The sequence below is a fragment of the Nicotiana tomentosiformis genome, chromosome 3 (assembly GCF_000390325.3).
Source record: "Nicotiana tomentosiformis chromosome 3, ASM39032v3, whole genome shotgun sequence".
Lineage (NCBI taxonomy): Eukaryota > Viridiplantae > Streptophyta > Magnoliopsida > Solanales > Solanaceae > Nicotiana > Nicotiana tomentosiformis.
The window spans coordinates 80,054,448-80,072,531 of record NC_090814.1 but is presented as its reverse complement, the minus strand read 5'-3'; the positions used below and the strand labels follow the sequence as shown (position 1 = coordinate 80,072,531).

Genomic DNA, 18,084 nt, shown 5'->3' with positions numbered 1-18,084 from the left:
TGGAGGCGGATGAAGAAAGACATAGTGGAATATGTCGCTCGGTGCCTAAATTGTCAGCAGGCGAAGTATGAGCATCAGCGACCAGGTGGATTTCTTCAAAAGATAGAGATTCTAGAGTGGAAATAGGAGCGGATCACCATGGATTTTGATGTTGGGCTCCCACGGACTCAGAGGAAGCTCGATGCGGTTTGGGTGATTATGGATAGATTGACTAAGTCAGCTCATTTCATTTCTGTGGTTACTACCTACTCTTCGGAGCAGTTGGCTTAGATTTACATCCGCGAGATTGTCAGGCTTCATAGAGTACCAGTATCTATCATCTCTGACCGGGGTACACAATTTACATCACGGTTTTGGAGAGCCGTACAGCGTGAGTTGGGTACTCGTGTGGAGTTGAGTACATCATTTCACCCTCAGACAGATGGACAGTCCGAGCGCACTATTCATATATTAGAGGATATGCTTCGTGTGTGTGTGATTGATTTTGGGGGTGTTTGGGTTCAGTTCTTGCCACTTGGGGAGTTTGCCTACAACAACAGTTATCAGACGAGCATTCAGATGGCCCCGTATGAGGCTTTGTATGGTAGACGGTGCCGGTCTCCAGTGGGTTGGTTCGAGCCGGGCGAGGCTAGGCTATTGGGTACAGACTTGGTTCAGGATGCTTTGGAGAAAGTTAAATTGATTTAGGATTGACTTCGTACAGCCCAGTCTAGGCAGAAGAGTTATGCAGATCGGAAGGTTTGCGACATTGCATTCATGGTTGGGGAGCAGGTTTTTCTCTGGGTTTCGCCCATGAAGGGTGTTATGAGGTTCGGAAAGAAGGCAAGTTGGCTTACAGACTTGCACTACCACCTAGTCTCTCTGCAGTTCATCTATTATTCCATGTTTCCATGCTCCGGAAGTATTACGACGATCCGTCTCATGTGTTAGACTTCAGCTCAATCCAGTTGGACAAGAACCTATCTTATAGGGAGGAGCCAGTGGCCATTTTGGACAGGCAGGTTTGAAAGTTGAGGTCGAAGAACATTGCTTTAATGAAAGTTCAGTAGAGGGGTCATCCGGTCGAGGAGGCGACTTGGTAGACCGAGCAGGATATGCACAACAGTTACCCCCAATGTTTTACCACTTCAGGTATGTCTCTATACTCGTTCGAGGACGGATATATGCTTTAAGATGGGGGGATGTAACGACCCGGCCTGTCATTTTGAGAGAATTAGCCCCGAACCCCTGTTTATTTCTCCCTCTACTTTAGTTAGTGGTTATGTAACTTGCCGCGAGGATTTATTTTTGGTGTCGGAGTGAAATGGAACACATAGTCCCTAAAATGGAGATTTAAGTCATAGGAATTGACCGTAGTTTGAACTATGTGAAGACAACTCTAGAATGGAGTTTTCACGGTTCCAATAGCTCCGTAGGGTGATTTTGGTCTTAGGAGCGTGTTCGGATATTGAATTAGAGTTCCGTAGGTCATTTTAGCGTCAATTGGCGAAAGTTAGAAAATAGGATAATTTTTGAGAAGTTTGACCGGGAGTGGACTTTTTGATATCAGGGTCGGATTCTGATTCCGAAAATTGGAATAGGTCCATAATGTCAATTATGACTTGTCTGCAAAATTTAAGGTCAATCGGACTTGATTTGATAGGTTTTGACGTCGGATGTAGAAGTATGAAGTTTTAAAGTTCATTAGGCTTGAATCAATGTGCAATTCGTATTTTTAGCGTTGTTTGATATGATTTAAAGGCTTGACTAAGTCCGTATGATGTTTTAGGACTTGTTGGTAAGTTTGGTTGAGGTCTCGGGGGGTCTCGGGTGGATTCCGGATGCTTAACGAATCAAATTTGGACTTAGGAGAATGGCTGAAGGCACCGGCTCTGGTATAATCGCACCTATGCAAGATTGACCGCAGGTGCAAGCGCGCAGAAGCATGCTGGAGCAGTGTGGGCAAAAGTCGCAGCTGCGAGGAAAATTCTGCATCTGTGAGACCGCATATGCAGACAAGGAGGCCACATGTGCGCTGGAGCTGCAGAAGCGGACAGTTTCTCGCAGAAGCAGATAGGAAATCGCCGAAGCATAGGCAAGGCAGCCTGGGAAAAACTGCAGAAGCGGTGCATTTTCCGTAAAAGCGGGACCGCAGATGCGGTCAAGTGATCCGCATAAGCGAAAACACTGGGCAGACTCTATTAATTCAAGGGCTCGGGATTTTTATCATTGTTGGACATTTTGAGCTCGGGTTTTGGCGATTCTTGAGAGCATTTTTGAGAGATTTCTTGAGGTAAGTCTCTTGTGCTTATTTTTGATCAATAATCTTATTTGCCCATTGATTTCCCACCTAGTTAGTGTGTATTTAAGGTAAAAATCGGGAGTTTGAGGTTAGGGATTTGGAGAGTTGATTTGAGGAATTGAGTGGTGATTTGGTGTCGGGTTTTGGTAATTTTAGTATGGGTAAATTTGTGGTCGAGTGGGTATTCGTATTTTGTAACTTTTACCCGATTCTAAGACGTGGGTCCGGGTCAACTTTTGGGCCAAATTTTCGATTCTTTGCTAAAGTCGTAAATTTGTTATTTAAATTAGTTCCTTGTAGTTTTATTCATGAGATGTAATTTTTTTTGGCTAGATTTGGGTCATTCAGAGTCAAAAAATTGGGGGAAAGACATTCTTACCAATTGATTGAGCGAGATTTAAGGTAAGTGACTTGTCTAACCTTGTGTGGGGGAAATTTTCTTAGTATTTGTTACTGTTGTAAAAATTTGTGATATGTGAGCGCCGTGTACGCGAGGTGACGAGTGCGTACACGGGCTGGTTATGGAAAAATTCGATTCTTGCTGATTTGTCATATTTTGAATTCCTTAACTGAGTTGTCTTCTTTTAAAATTCATTAACTAAGTTGCCTTAGCATATGTAGTGATCATGTTTAGCCTAGTATCGCATGTCTACGTGCCTTAATTCTTACTTGCAATTTGTGCAACATGCTTAGCTGAATTTCCTGCTTTTCCTTGATTTGAATTAAATCTTTAACTGTAATATCATTGCTGTAAATTCGTGTTTCCTTCGATTACCTGCTGCATATTTACTTTGGGACTACGAGGCGGTTCCTCAGGAGATTCTCCTGTACTGCATATTTACTTTGGGACTACGAGGCGTTTATTCGGGAGATCCCCCTGTACTGCCTATTTACTTTGGGACTACGAGGCGTTTACTTGGGAGATTCCCCTGTCTTGCATATTTACTTTGGGACTACGAGGCGGTACCTCGGGAGATCCCCCTGTCTTGCATATTTACATTTGGGACTATGAAGCGGTACCTCGAGAGTGCCCCTGGTTTTTATCTCTATTTACTGTGCTGATATTTTTTAAACTTCTTATTGTTTATACTCTCAGTGATTTCAAAATATTATTATATCTTCTGCCTTACTTTTCTTTTAAATCTGTAGGGTTCTGACCTGACCTCGTCACTACCCTACCGAGGTTAGGTTTGACACTTACTATGTACTGTTATAGTGTACTCATACTACACTTCTGTACATCATTTTGTGCAGATCCAGGTTCTTTCCACCAGACCAGATACCAATGAGTTGGACCGCACGTGGAGACTTCAAGGTATATCTGCCAGTGTTTGCTGACCTCATAGTCCCCTTCTATCCTTACTATGCTGTTTTTCTTATTTTTCTTTAGACTCTGATGTATAGAGACACTTAGTATTTTCTCTTAGAAGCTTGTGACTTATTTTCACTGGGTTTTGGGAGTTGTAATTATTGAATGGCAGTTTTATATTTATATTTCATGTGTTGAAATTGGAGTTCAGGTTGTTATTCATTGATTTCTCAAATTGTTAGGCTTATATAGTCTTAGAGACTAGGTGCCATCACGACATCCTACGAAGGGAAAAATGGGGTCGTGACATCCTTTCTACTGGAGCTTTTCCGTTGCCCTTGTCTCGTGAGTCATCGCCAAAGGCTCGACCCCCATGTGATCGTTCCTCCCGTCCTTCCCGTGATCGTTCTTCCCATCCTCCATAAGACCGTTCTTACCGTCTTGTAGATGAAAGTTCATCAGATAGTAGTGATACTATAGAAAATACTCCTTGACCAATACTTTGATATACTTTGAACTAGACTAATAGAACTTGTTTTGAATTAGAATGAACATTTTTTAACTTGTTGTAATTACTTAGTTTTTGGTTGGTTTTGGATTGTGATATTTAATTGAACTTGTTAGTTTAAAGTATTAATTGGATGCTTGGTTGGACTTGTGGTGAATCAAAGGTTGTTTATGGTGAATTGGGGGGTTATTTGATGTGAATTGGGGGTATTGGTATGCTAAAAATACATGTTCTTATTTGGCAGGTGGTGTAGCTACCAAAATAGGTATTTTCTGCCAAACTTATTCCCAGAAAATCGACGGACCTCGATCAGTAATTAAAACAAAAATTAAATTGTAAAATACCGACCAATGTTGGTCGGTTAGTGCACATTGAATTCCCAGAAATTCAACATTACGGACCAACTTTGGTCGGTAATTTGGCTGCCATGTCTAAATTACCGACCAACGTTGGTCGGTACTGTTAAATTTTAATTATTTAAATTTTCTTTTTATATTTTCTAATACCGACCAACGTTGGTCGGTAATTAAAATATTATATGATTAATTTATTTTTCTTTACCGATCAAAGTTGGTCGGTAACCAAAATTATTAAATTAAGCACACCGACCAACGTTGGTCGGTAAAGTTAAATTATTAAAATAATATTTCGACAAATATTGGTCGATTAGTCAATTAAATTGTCAGATGGTCGTGTAGAGCATACCTACCGAAGTTGGTCGGTAATTTTTGACTGACTTTGATCGGTATGCTCTACCGACTTTTAAATTACTGACCACACGTAATTGGTCGCGTTTTGGACGGTTATTGGCCGTTACCGACTTTCGTTCATTACAGACAGTTTTAAGCGGATTTTTTGTATTGTTGGTAAAAACGGAGTATAATATTGCGTGTTACGTTGTCGGTGGCTCAACATATATAAAATCCCACGGCACTAATCCTAAAGCCACCAGTCATTTTGCTCGGAAAGTGATAAAGCTACGGTAGCCTAATGTTCATGGTGTTATCATTGGCTACGTGCATTATATACAAACATTACAAAGTCTGTATTGAAGATGATAGTACTTCCCGTTGGACCTCATATGTGTGTGTTTTAAAGGCTTTAGTTTGAATTTTCAAGTGGACTATGGTAAAAGATCTAGTTTCCAGAAACAACATTGAACATTGATTCTATTATGATGACCTACTTCCTCAACTACAACGCCAACAACAACATATACAGTATTATCCCACACCGTGGGGTTTGGGGAGGGTAGTGTGTACGCAGACCTTACCCCTACCTTGTGAGGATAGAGAGGCTATTTCCAATAGACCCTCAGCTCAGGAAAGCATAAGCCCACATTAATAGAAATATAGACAAGAAGGGACAGTATCAAAAAGCAATATAAAAGCAGAATAAAAATAACAAGATAGTAAGGTGATCAACAATGAAAGAAAATAATGGTTAGTCATAAAAACCTACAACCAACAGAAAGCGAGATTTCGTGCTAATACTACTGTTATGAACACCCTAGATTACCTACTCTACTACCCTAATCCTCGACCTCCATACCTTCCTATCAAGGGTCATGTCCTCGGTCAGCTGAAGCTGCGCCATGTCTTGCCTAATCACCTCTCCCCACCTCTTCTTTGGCCTATATTTACCTCTCCGTAGGACCTCCAATGTCAACCTCTCACACCTCCTCACCGGGGCGTCTGTGCTCCTCCTCCTCACATGAACAAATCACCTAAGCCGCGCTTCCCGCATCTTATCCTCAATAGGGGCCGCACCCACCTTGTCGCGAATAACTTCATTTCTGATCCTATCTAACTTGGTATGCCCGCACAATCATCTCAACATCCCCATCTCTGTTACCTTCATCTTCTGGACATGAGCAATCTTGACTGGCCAACACTCAGCCCAATACAATATCGTTGGTCTGACCACAACTCTGTAGAACTTAACTTAAGTTTCGATGGCACCTTCTTGTCACACAAAACACCAGAAGCGAGTCTCCATTTTATTCATTCTGACCCAATACGATGTGTGACATCTTAGTCAATCTCCCCATCACCCTGAATAATAGACCCAAGGTACTTAAAACTTCCTCTCCTAGGGATGACCTGTGAGTCCAACCTCACCTCCCTTCCCCTTCTTGAGTCTCGCCACTAAACTTACACTCCAAGTATTCTGTCCTGATCCTGCTCAACTTGAAACCTTTAGAATCCATGGTCTTCCTCCATACCTCTAATTGCGCGTTCACACCATCTCGCGTCTCATCAATCAATATAATATCATCTGCAAATTGCATGCACCACGGTACCTCCCCTTGAATGTGGCATGTCAGTACATCCATCGCCAGAGCAAATAAAAAAGGGCTGAGTGCCGACCTACTTCCTTAAATTTGAAATAATTATATACTACCTGAACCTGCAAAGATCAATATAAGTAAAATAATTTAGCTTGAAGAATACTTCATTTATAATTACACCATGCTTTTAGTGATGACTCCTCCCAGTCATTAAAAAAAACTCTCATTCTTACTACTTTTTCAATATGAAAACGAAAAAAATAACAATTAAAAGGACATTTATTTAAAACCCCAATTATGACATCCCTTCTCTCCCACTTCACATCTCAGAATGCACTCTTCTTATAGAAATATATAATATTCTTCTTCCCGTCCCTTGTTAATGCACTTGAGACTCACACGACTTGGTATTGCTTGTAAGAGATTCATGACAAATATTATGCTAGGTGTGGGATATCCCGCCCTTCGAACCATAATCTCTCCTAATGCAATCCACAAAAATATCACAAATTCGTGGGTAAATAAGTCAGATGACTCTATAGCAGTGCGGAGTTAAGTTCCAACGACTAGTCGTCGGAAGTTAGTTTCATAATAGTTAATAGTGAGAGGAAAAACGACAGTTGACACAAAAATTCTCTCTCTAGAAAATAAGCTCTCTGTACACTTAACGTTTACTTCCCTCAACAGTAACAAAAATCTCCCTTCCTGGGGAGAGTGGTGCTCACGCACCGACTAATGGGAACGCCGACTGGCACCCAACACGCATCCCATAGAGTTCCCTGCCCCTTCTGCGATGGCGACCAACACTGATAAAGAAACCCCTAAGAAAGTCGATTATGCATCAGCAGTAGCATCTCCTGCAAAATCCAAAGGTAAAAGATTGGAGGATCCGAATGTTGTGATGACTGATGCAAATTCACTGTCCTCGAAAAATTCTTAAGGAATTTCCCAAACATCGAGTGTATCAGGTCCGTTTTTGTAGAGAAAATCTCACTTAAAAGAGAGGTCAAAATCGGTGCTTATGATTTCCGTACTATCTTTATTGATGTTACTAACGATGAGGATTGCAAAACTATTTGGTACAAACAATTTATTAAAATTGATGGAATGGTCATGTGGCTACAAAAATGGTTACCAGATTTTAGGTCGGGGGAGGATTCCCCAGTAGTACCTATTTGGATACTTTTATAGGGACTTCCATTCCATAGCCATATATGGTACTATGTCAAGCAGGTTTTGAGCCCAGTTGGTATACCTCTATCCATGGGCATAGCCACCAATTTTGGAACTAGAACAGGTATGACCAAGGTCAGAGTGGAGGTGGATCTAACAAAGCCGCTACTTCAATATGTGTGGGTTGGTTAGGAGGATGAATCCAATCCATTAAAAGGATTTACCTAGAAATTGGAATATAAGGGAGTACCAAAATACTATAAACATTGAAGGATCTTGAGCCACTCAGTAGTGCAATGTAAAATACTGGAAAAAGAAAGGCAAAAGGAAAAGGAAGCCAAAAACAAAGAAGTAGAAGAGAAAAATGTCATCAGTGAAAAAAAAGTGAAAAAAAAAAAGAAGACGCTGGGAATCAAAAAGAGTCTGAGTTTAGTAAAACCAATGGAAACCATGATAAACAGGCGGGCCAACAAAAAAAGGGAATGGAGGAAGCTGGAACATCTAAGAAGGGAACTAAGTTTGGGAAGCACATCAAGGAAGTGAATAATAAGAATCAATGGCAAGTCCCCAACACCAAAAGAAACAGGCAAAAGAGAAAGGAAGAGGAGAAAGATAAGGAGTATGATGACAACAAAAAGTGCTATGATCAAGGGAAAAGTCCAAGAGGAAGAATTAATCAGTTAAGAGAGAATAACCCATAAGAAGAGTAAGCAAAAGAAAAAGAAAAAAATGCCGCAAAAAAGAAGTATAGTTCTATTCAAACTAGTTGTGGCGCAAAGGAAGAGTAAGAAGAAGGATAACATGAGCAAGAAAGACAAGATACAAGCCCTCTCAAACACAGTTGTCAAAGATATGGTGAAAGAGTTAATTGAGGAAAATTATGATGAACAAAGAAAGAAAGATCAATGCAAGGACAATGGTACTACATGGGCTCTAGTAAGTGCCAGGGTGTCAGAAGAAAATAGCTCGACCAAGACAGCAATGGAAGGGCATAAAAGGCAGCTCAACAAGGTAATGCCCACAACTACTTAACAAGAGGCAGCGGAGAGCGACAATGTGGGTAGTACCAGACGAGATACTATAGGAAACAAAGAAAAAAGTGATAGTTCAGATCAAGTTACTCCGGAGAGTATACAAGATGAAATGTATGACAGAAGAGAACAATGTGAAGAGGATAGATGCGAGACAGGGAAAAGCACCACCTATCCAACTGGTTCTGGACTTATGTTGTAACAAGGTTTCCAGTTGCGATACGCAGAGAATTGCAGAGGAAGGAGTTGACTCACAACATCTTGATGAAGCAGCTACAGAACCAATAAAAGATAAGGAAAGAGGAAATTCAAGAAACTCATGGAATATTCAAAATGATGATGATATAGATAATGGGAATTGGACACCTAATGGTAGACGAAGAAGCAGACAGAGAGGAATAGTAAAGAAAGTCATAGAAAAATAAATACTCCTGTTCCACAAAGGAAAGGAGCAAAAATAAGGGCCTCAAATCTTTAGTTTTCCATGATTAGTGCTATATTCTGAAAATTAGAGGGGTAAGGTCCAAAAAGGCAATTCACAGATTAAAAAAAATGATCAACACCAATAAAAATAATTTTGTTGCTATCTTTGAGCCTTTCATTGATAGTAGAAAGATAGAGGGCTACAAAAATTTCTTGGGACTTCAACACTGTCTAATGAATACCAATGGTCAAATTTGGTGCTTCTGGAATTGTCAGGCTGAGGTAGATGCAAATAAAGAACAACAAGTAACCTTACGAATTAAAGACAATGATATGAGGGATATACACGTCACTGAAGTATATGCCAAGTGTACTTCCATAAAGAGAAAGGATCTTTGGGCTAACATTGAAGACATTAGTAATGACATTGTTGGTCCATGATGCATTGGATGACACCTTAATGTGATCATGGACTTTGAAGAGAAGCTGGGGGGGGGGGGGGAAGACCTTATCGAGCTCCCAAAAGCTTTGATTTCACTACCACTATGGAGTTTTGTGGCCTCATGGACTTAGGCTATGTTAGATCTAGGTACACTTGGTGAAACAACCGAAGATCCAACAAAAGAATATGGAAAAGGCTAGATAGAATTCTAATTAATGATGAATGGATACAAAAGTTTCAAAACAACTATGTTATGCATTTAGTGAGGAAATGGTCAGATCATAGACCTTTCGTTATGAAATGCCATAGTGAGCATGTCACGACTCCAATTTCCCTCCTTAGGATGTCGTGATGGCACCTAGTCTCTAAGACTAGGTAAGCCTAATAAATGAGAGATATTGACAGGAATAAAGGTTAAAACATGACATAAACTAACAATTCTCATAAATATCTCAATAACTGAAACACAACTACAATGCTCCCAAAACCTAATGAGACAGAGTCATAAGATTCAACAGAATGTTCCAAAACACCTACTACAACACTGTCTAATAAGGATAACGGAAGGTGACTCCGAGACCTGCGAACGCCGAGCAGGTATACCTTGAGGTCTCCGGCAAACAGTTACAATAAACACTAACATCCAACATGAGCAGATGTACCTGGATCTGGACAGAAGATGAGCAGAAGTATAGTATGAGTACACCACAACAATATCCAGTAAGTATCAAGCCTAACTTCGATAGAGTAGTGACGAGACTAGGTCAAGACACCTACTAGGACATAATAAACAAAATGAAAATATAATAACGAGAAGTAATAGAAGGCGGAGAAATAAGTGATACGAAACACCTTAATAACATAGAATAATGTCGGAATTATAAGCATAGAGACAACATAAAGGAAGCAATTAAAGAGAACCACCAAAGTCAAACACGGATCCAAACTAATAAGACAAGGAAGAATAAAAGCAACAAGAAGTGTTTCACCAATAACTCTTTACAACATGAGATAAACAACAAGGATCACAAATGAGGTATCGCCTCATACACAACAAGATTCACAACCGAGGTACTGCCTCGTATACAATACGAATCACAACCGAGGTACCGCCTCGTATTCACATTTCTCAATTTCAATTATAATCTTTCTTTATACCGCCGCATGAGCCTTAGATTTAAATAGTTTTGTAAATATTTTTTCCAAAATAGCTACACACACTTTATCCCACCTTATGACACCACGTGGCTTCAAGTAATTCCCTTACAAGCAACACGCACATGAGTCCCACCTTATACCGCCGCATGCACATTAACCCCTATTCTTATACCGCCGCATGCGTATCAATATCACATCACAATAACAACTCGCACCACAAGTGCCAATATGCTACAACTTGCCAATAATCAATAATATCAATGTTTTCACAACAATAGCCCATGGCTCAACCACAATGTGTACAAGAATATCAATAATAACAATAAATATAAATCTCTCAACAAGAAGGATATCTCAACTATTAACAACTTCGCCTCAATGTGATAGCGGCTTTCACAACTTCAACACCAATAACTCAACAATGAGAGTGATAATGTGTAACCACAATACTAAATAAGAATAACTCACAATAGAAGAGATAACATTCAATAATGAATTCAAATAAGGATAATCAACAATGGAAGATGTAACATGTAACAATGACTTCAAATAAGGATAAGTCAACAATGGAAGAGATAACATGTAATAATGACTTCAAATAAGGATAAGTCAACAATGAAAGAGATAACATGTAACAATGAAAGAGACAACAACTTCAACTAAAGCATAAGAGTAGAGTATCAAGTAAGATATAGAACAAGTGTTAACAAAGTCGAATAAGGCATATAAGGATAGACTAACACAAGTAAGAGTAGATTGACTATGAGAATTTAAAACATGATATGACAATCCAATTAAGGCATGGAAAGAGTCTAAGTAACCTAAACAAATCAAATACCACATATAATCTGTGTACCCACTCGTCACCTTGCGTACACAACTTTCACATAGCACATATAACACAATCAATCCCAAATCCTAAGGGGTAGTTCTCCCACACAAAGTTAGGCAAGATACTTACCTCAACTAGGCCAACTCAACCCTTGAAAATAGCTTTTCCCCTAAAATTTGCCTCTAGACGACTTAAATCTAACCAAAATTGACTTAATATCATCAAACAATGCAAGAGAAAACAATTTTAATACATAAAACTATGATCTTTACACATTTTTCAAAAAGTCATCAAAAGTCAACCCGGGGCTCGCCCGGTCAAAACCCAGGTTCAAGGGTAGATTCCGACTACCAATAACCCCATGAGTTCATATATATGATTAGTTTCAAAATCCGAGTCCAAATCGACTCTCAAAACTCAAATTCTTATTTTTCAAAAACTTGACAAAGTTTCAAAAATTTTCACTTTGATTCACATGATTTTTTATGTTAAAGCTAAGATATATTGATGAAATATAGTTGGATATTGATTAGAATCAATTATCCAATATTTGTAGATGAAAATCCCCTCTCCAAATCGCCTCCTACCGAGTCTAGGATTCTAAAATGAGAGAATATGTTGAAAAATCCCAACTCCCGGCCCTTTTGATCAGCTACAGATGTCGCAATTGCGACATGGGTTTGCAATTGCAAAATATTCCTCGCAAATGCGTCCTCTGACAGTCATAAGAGGAGGTCGCAAAGGCGACACTGGCTTCGTATTTGCGTAGCCTGTCTCCATCGCAAATGCGACTATTTTGTCGCAAATGCGAACTACCCATCTTCCTGAGCTACTTCGCAATTGCGAGCCATATATCCCAATTGCGATACCTGAGGCCCCTCTGCTAAGCTCGCAATTCCAAACCTAGTGTTTGCAAATGCAACACCAAAGGCATCAACACACCAGATCTTGTTTTTTAGTCCAAAACATTCTGTAACATGTCCGTAACTCATCCGAGCCCTCGGGGCTCCAAACCAAACATTCACACAAGTTTAAAAAAATCATATGTGTTCGCTCATACGATCAAAACATAAAATTAATGCCTAGAACTATCAATCGAACACTAAAACGCATGAATTTCAAAGTCAATTTCAAGAACTTCTAGAATAGCAACTAAGCGTCCGAATCCTATCAATTTAACTCCAAATGATACCAAATTTTGCAGACAAATTATAAATTACATAACAGACCTATTCCAAGTCCCCAAATCAAATTCCTAGCTCGATAGATAAAAGTCAACCTATGGTCAAACTTTTCAACTTCAAATTGTCAAATTTTGGAAAAACAACACAAATCAACCTACAGAGTTCCGAATTCAATTCCGGACATACGCCCAAGTCCAAAATCACGATACAAAGCTATCAAAGCCATCAAAACACCGTTCTGGGGGTCATTTTCATAAAAGTCAAAGTTTGACCAATATTTCTAACTTAAGCTTCTAAGCCAAAAATCAAAGGGTCCAAATCAACCCGAAATCTCCCCGGAATGTAACTAATCAACCTCATAAGTCATAAAATCACAAACACACATGTGTGAAGCATCAAAAGAGGAAACGAGGCGCAATTACACTAAACAACTAGTCGGGTCGTTACATTCTCCCTTTATTAAAACAAACGTTCATCCTCGAACGTGCATAAAGACATACCTGAAGTGATGAATAGATGAAGATCGGTCTCCCAAGTCGCTTCCTCGACCGGATGACCCCTCCATTGAACATTCACTAAAACAATATTCTTTGATCTCAACTTTCGGACCTGTCTGTCCAAGATAGTCAACGACACTTCAATATAAGTCAAATCCTTGTCCAATTGGACTGAGCTGAAGTCTAAAACATGAGACGAATCACCAAAATATTTCCGAAGCATAGAAACATGGAACATCGATTAAACTGCAGATAAGCTAGGTGGCAATGCAAGCTTGTAGGCCACCTCACTAATCCTCTCAAGGATCTCAAAATGTCTGGTATACATAGGGCTCAACTTGCCCTTCTTTCCGAACCTTATCACACCTTTCATGGGTGAAACCCGGAGCAAAACTCGCTCTCCAACCATAAATGCTACATCACAAACCTTTCGATCAGCATAATTCTTCTGCCTAGACTGGGCTGTATGAAGCTGATCCGGAATCAACTTGACTTTCTCCAAGGCATCCCGAACCAAATCTGTGCCCAACCACTTAGCTTCTCCCGGATCAAACCAACCAACTGGAGAACGACATTGTTTCCCATATAGGTCCTCGTAAAGAGTCATCAAAATACTCGATTGGTAGCTGTTGTTGTAGGCAAACTCCGCAAGCGGCAAGAATTGATCTCAAGAGCCCCCGAAATCCATAAGATATGCATGAAGAATATCCTCTAATATCTAAATGGTGTGCTCGGACTGTCTGTCCATCTGGGGTGAAATGTTGTACTCAACTCAACCCGTGCGCCTAACTGATGCCGCACAGCTCTCTAAAAACGTGATGTAAACTATGTGCCCTGATCAGAGATGATGGATATCGGTATGCCATGAAGTCGAACAATCTCGCGGATATAGATCTGAGCTAGCTGTTCTGAAGAATAAGTGGTCACCACCGGAATGAAATGAGCCGACTTGGTCAAGTTGTCCACAATCACCCATATCGCGTCAAATTTCTTCTGAGTCTATGGGAGCCCAACAACGAAGTCCATGGTAACACGCTCCCCTTTTCACTCGGGAATATCAAGTCTCTTAAGCAAACAGCCTGGCCTCTGATGCTCATACTTCACTTGCTGACTTTAGGCACCGATCTACATACTCCACTATGTCTTTCTTCATTCTCTTCCACCAATGGTGCTGCCTCAAATCCTGATACATTTTAGCGGCACCGGGATGAATGGAATACCATGAACTGTGAGCCTCCTCAAGAATCAACTCACATAATCTATCTGTATTGGGTACACATAACTGGCCCTGCATCCGCAACACACCTTTATCTCCGATAGGAACCTCCTTGGCATTGCAGTGTTGTACCGTGTCCTTAATGACAAACAAATGGGGGTCATCATACTGACACTCTCTGATGCGATCATATAAAAAAGACCGAGAAACCACGCAAGCAAGAACTCAACTGGGCTCCAAAACATCCAATCTAACAAACTGACTGGCCAAGGCCTGAACATCTAGGGCTAGTGGCCTCTCTACTGCTGGTAGATATGCTAAACTACCCAAACTTTTCACTTTTCGACTCAAGGCATCGGACCACCACATTGGCCTTCATGGGATGATATAGAATAGTGATATAATTGTTCTTAAGCAACTCTAACCATCTCCGCTGCCGCAAGTTAAGATCCTTCTGTTTGAACAGATGCTGTAGACTCCAGTGGTCAGTATAGACCTCACAAGGGACACCGTATAAATAGTGTCGCCAAATCTTCAACGCATAAACAATAGCTACCAACTCCAAGTCGTGGATATGATAATTCTTTTCATGGGTCTTCAGCTGCCAAGACGTGTAGGCAATCACACTACCGTATTGCATCAACACTGCACCAAGGCCAACACGCGACACATCACAATACATAGTATAAGAACCCAAACCCATAGGCAACACCAACACCGGGGCTATAGTCAAAGCATTCTTGAGCTTTTGGAAGCTCGCCTCACACTCCTCGGACCATCTGAAAGGAGCACCCTTCTGGGTCAATCTAGTTATAGGTGTGGCAATGGATGAGAAACCCTCTACAAAACGGGGATAATACCTGGCCAAACCAAGAAAACTCTGAATCTCAATAGCTAAAGACGGTCTGGTCCAACTCTGAGTTGCTTCAATCTTCTTCGGATCTACCTTGATCCCTTCACTTGACACCATATGACCCAAAAATGCCACCGAATCAAGCCACATTTCACACTTTGAGAATTTTGCATACAACTTCTTCTCTCTCAAGGTCTGAAGCACGATCCTCGAGTGCTGCTCGTAATCTTCCCGGCTACGGGAGTACACCAAGATGTCGTCAATAAACACAATGACGAATAAATCAAGATATATCTAGAATACAGTATTCATCATGTGCATAAATATGGTTGGGCTATTTGTCAGCCCAAATGACATCACAAGGAACTCATAGAGACCATATTGAATCTTGAAAGTAGTCTTTGGAATATCCGAATCCCGAATCTTCAGCTGAAGATACCCTGACCACAAATCAATATTCGAGAATACTCTAGCACTCTGAAGCTGATGAAATAAGTCACTAATGCGCGACAATGGATACATGTTCTTCACTGTAACCTTGTTCAGCTGTCGATCATCAATACACACGTACATAGAACAATCCTTATTCTTCACAAATAAAACTGGAGCACCCCACGACAACACACTAGGCTGAATGAAACCCTTATCAAGCAACTCTTGCAACTGCTCCTTTAACTCCTTCAGCTCCGCTGAGGCCATTTGATATGGTAGAATAGAAATGGGTTGAGTGCCTGGTAACAAGTCAATACAAAAATCAATATCCCTATCGGGCGTCATGCCCAAAAGATCTGCTAGAAATATATATGGGAAGTCCCTCACTATTGGAACTGACTCAACAACAGGAGTATCAGCATTGACATCTCTTACAAAGGCTAGATATACATCACATACCTTCTCAACCATCCGCTGAGCCTTTAGAAATGACACAACCATGCTAGGAACATAATCTAATGTTCCACTCTAACTGCGGTAAACTTGGAATAACTAATGCCACAGTCTTGGCGTGACAATCTAGAATAGCATGATAGGGCGACAACCAGTCCATGCCCAAGATCACATCAAAGTCTACCATACTGAGAAACAATAGATCAACTCTGGTCTCAAAACCACCAATAACAACTAAACACGACCTATACATACGGTCCACAACAATAGAATCTCCCACAAGTATGGACACATAAATAGGAGAACTCAAAGAATCACGAGATATATCCAAATACGGAGTAAAGTATGATGACACATATGAATATGTGGATCCCAGATCAAATAAGACTGATGTAGCTCTATGACAAACCGGAACCATACCTGTGATGACTGCGTCTGAAGCGACTGCCTCCGTCCTACCTGAAAAAGAATAGAATCTGGCCAGGCCTCCTCCTCTAGGGCGACATCTACATGCCTTTCTTCCACCCCTAGCTGGCTGTGTGGGTGGAGCTGCAATTCGGGCAGCAACCATGGCCTGAGAAGTTCGTGGACCTGACTCAATCCGTGGAACCTGAGTAATCTGTGGAGGTGCACTCCTCCTGAGTCTGAGGCAGTCTCTAACCATATGACAAGTATCACCACACTCAAAGCATGCTCTCTGTGGGCGTGACTGCTGGGACTGGCTCTGGCCTGGTCGGTTGGACTGATCGCTGAAGGCACCCCATGCAGGTGGTGCACTAGAAAGTGGCAGAGCAAAGTGTGCAACCTGAGACCTCAAAATAACCAGAGCACCACTAGAAGATGGAAGTGTTTAGTGAACTGGATGGCTCACATAACCTCTACCATGACTGGTTGTAAGTGCAGCGTGGCCACCACTAAATCCTGTAGTACCTCGAGGCCTTTTGGCCTCCCTGTCCTCTCTTTCACGGCCCCCATACTCTCCAACCTCCGTGCGATCTCTACCACATGCTGATATGGGTTATCTATCTCCAACTCTTGAGCCATGCTGAACCTAATACCATAGTTGAGCCCCTCGATGAATCGGCAGACTCGTTCCCTAATTGTAGAAACCAAAGTAGGTGCATGTCTAGACAAATCACTGAATCGCACAACATACTCTAACACTGACATAGTACCCTGGCGCAGCTGCTCAAACTCCACACGCCATGCGTCCTGAAGGGTTTGGGGAACAAACTCTTTTAAGAACATCTCTGAAAATTGAGTCCATGTAAGTGAAGCTGCATAGGCTAGGCTACCCTCCTCAGAAACCCGCAAACACTGATATACTTCTCCTGACAGCTGGAATATAGTGAAAGCAACTCTGCTCGGCTCCACAATACCTATGGTGCAGAGAATACGGTGGCACTTCTCTTGAAATTCCTGTGCATCCTCTGAAGCTAAGCCACTAAAAGTAGGAGGATGATACTTCTTGAACCTTTCAAGTCTATGCTCCTCCTCCTCAGATGCCACTGCCCTAACCTCGGGATGAACCGGAGTAACATGCTGCATTGGTATAACCTCTAGGACTGACCAACATGGACCCGCTTCTCTGAGGTACGGGCCGCGGGAGTCTGAGCTCCTCCCCTAGCCTGAGATGTGGCTAGTGCAAGTGCAATCAACCCCGCATGAGCTAGAGTACTGAACATGCTCAAGAATTGTGCGAGGGTCTCCTGAAGCGCAGGGGTGGCAATTGGCACCTGGGGTGCCTTTCCCCAAACTAGAGCTACTGATGGCTCCTCTGTCGTAGCTCGGGTTGGTGCTCTAGCTGTACCACGTGCCCTTCCTCAGCCTTTGCCCCGGCCTCAGCCTCTCGCGGCTCTAGTAGGTGGCGCGGGTGTCTGATTGTTGGATCCAGCAGTGCGTGTCCTCACCATCTTTGAGCGAATAGAAAGTCAAAGATTTAGATTTTGAGGACAACCAATTCGCACGATACTGAATCAAGGAAGTGAAGTTTTCCTAACTG

General features: G+C 41.4%; 1 protein-coding gene across 1 annotated transcript; it reads right to left on the bottom strand.

Annotated features, from left to right (window-relative positions):
- Positions 1 to 14,221: 14,221 nt before the first annotated feature.
- Positions 14,222 to 17,630, bottom strand: LOC138908068 (uncharacterized). The gene is made up of 5 exons (XM_070198706.1): positions 17,013 to 17,630; positions 16,492 to 16,887; positions 15,553 to 16,109; positions 15,205 to 15,432; positions 14,222 to 14,522 (listed from the first exon to the last, which is right to left on the bottom strand). The coding sequence occupies exons 1-5, from the start codon at positions 17,628 to 17,630 to the stop codon at positions 14,222 to 14,224; spliced, it is 2,100 nt and encodes a 699-aa protein (XP_070054807.1).
- Between the last annotated feature and the right edge of the window lie 454 nt (positions 17,631 to 18,084).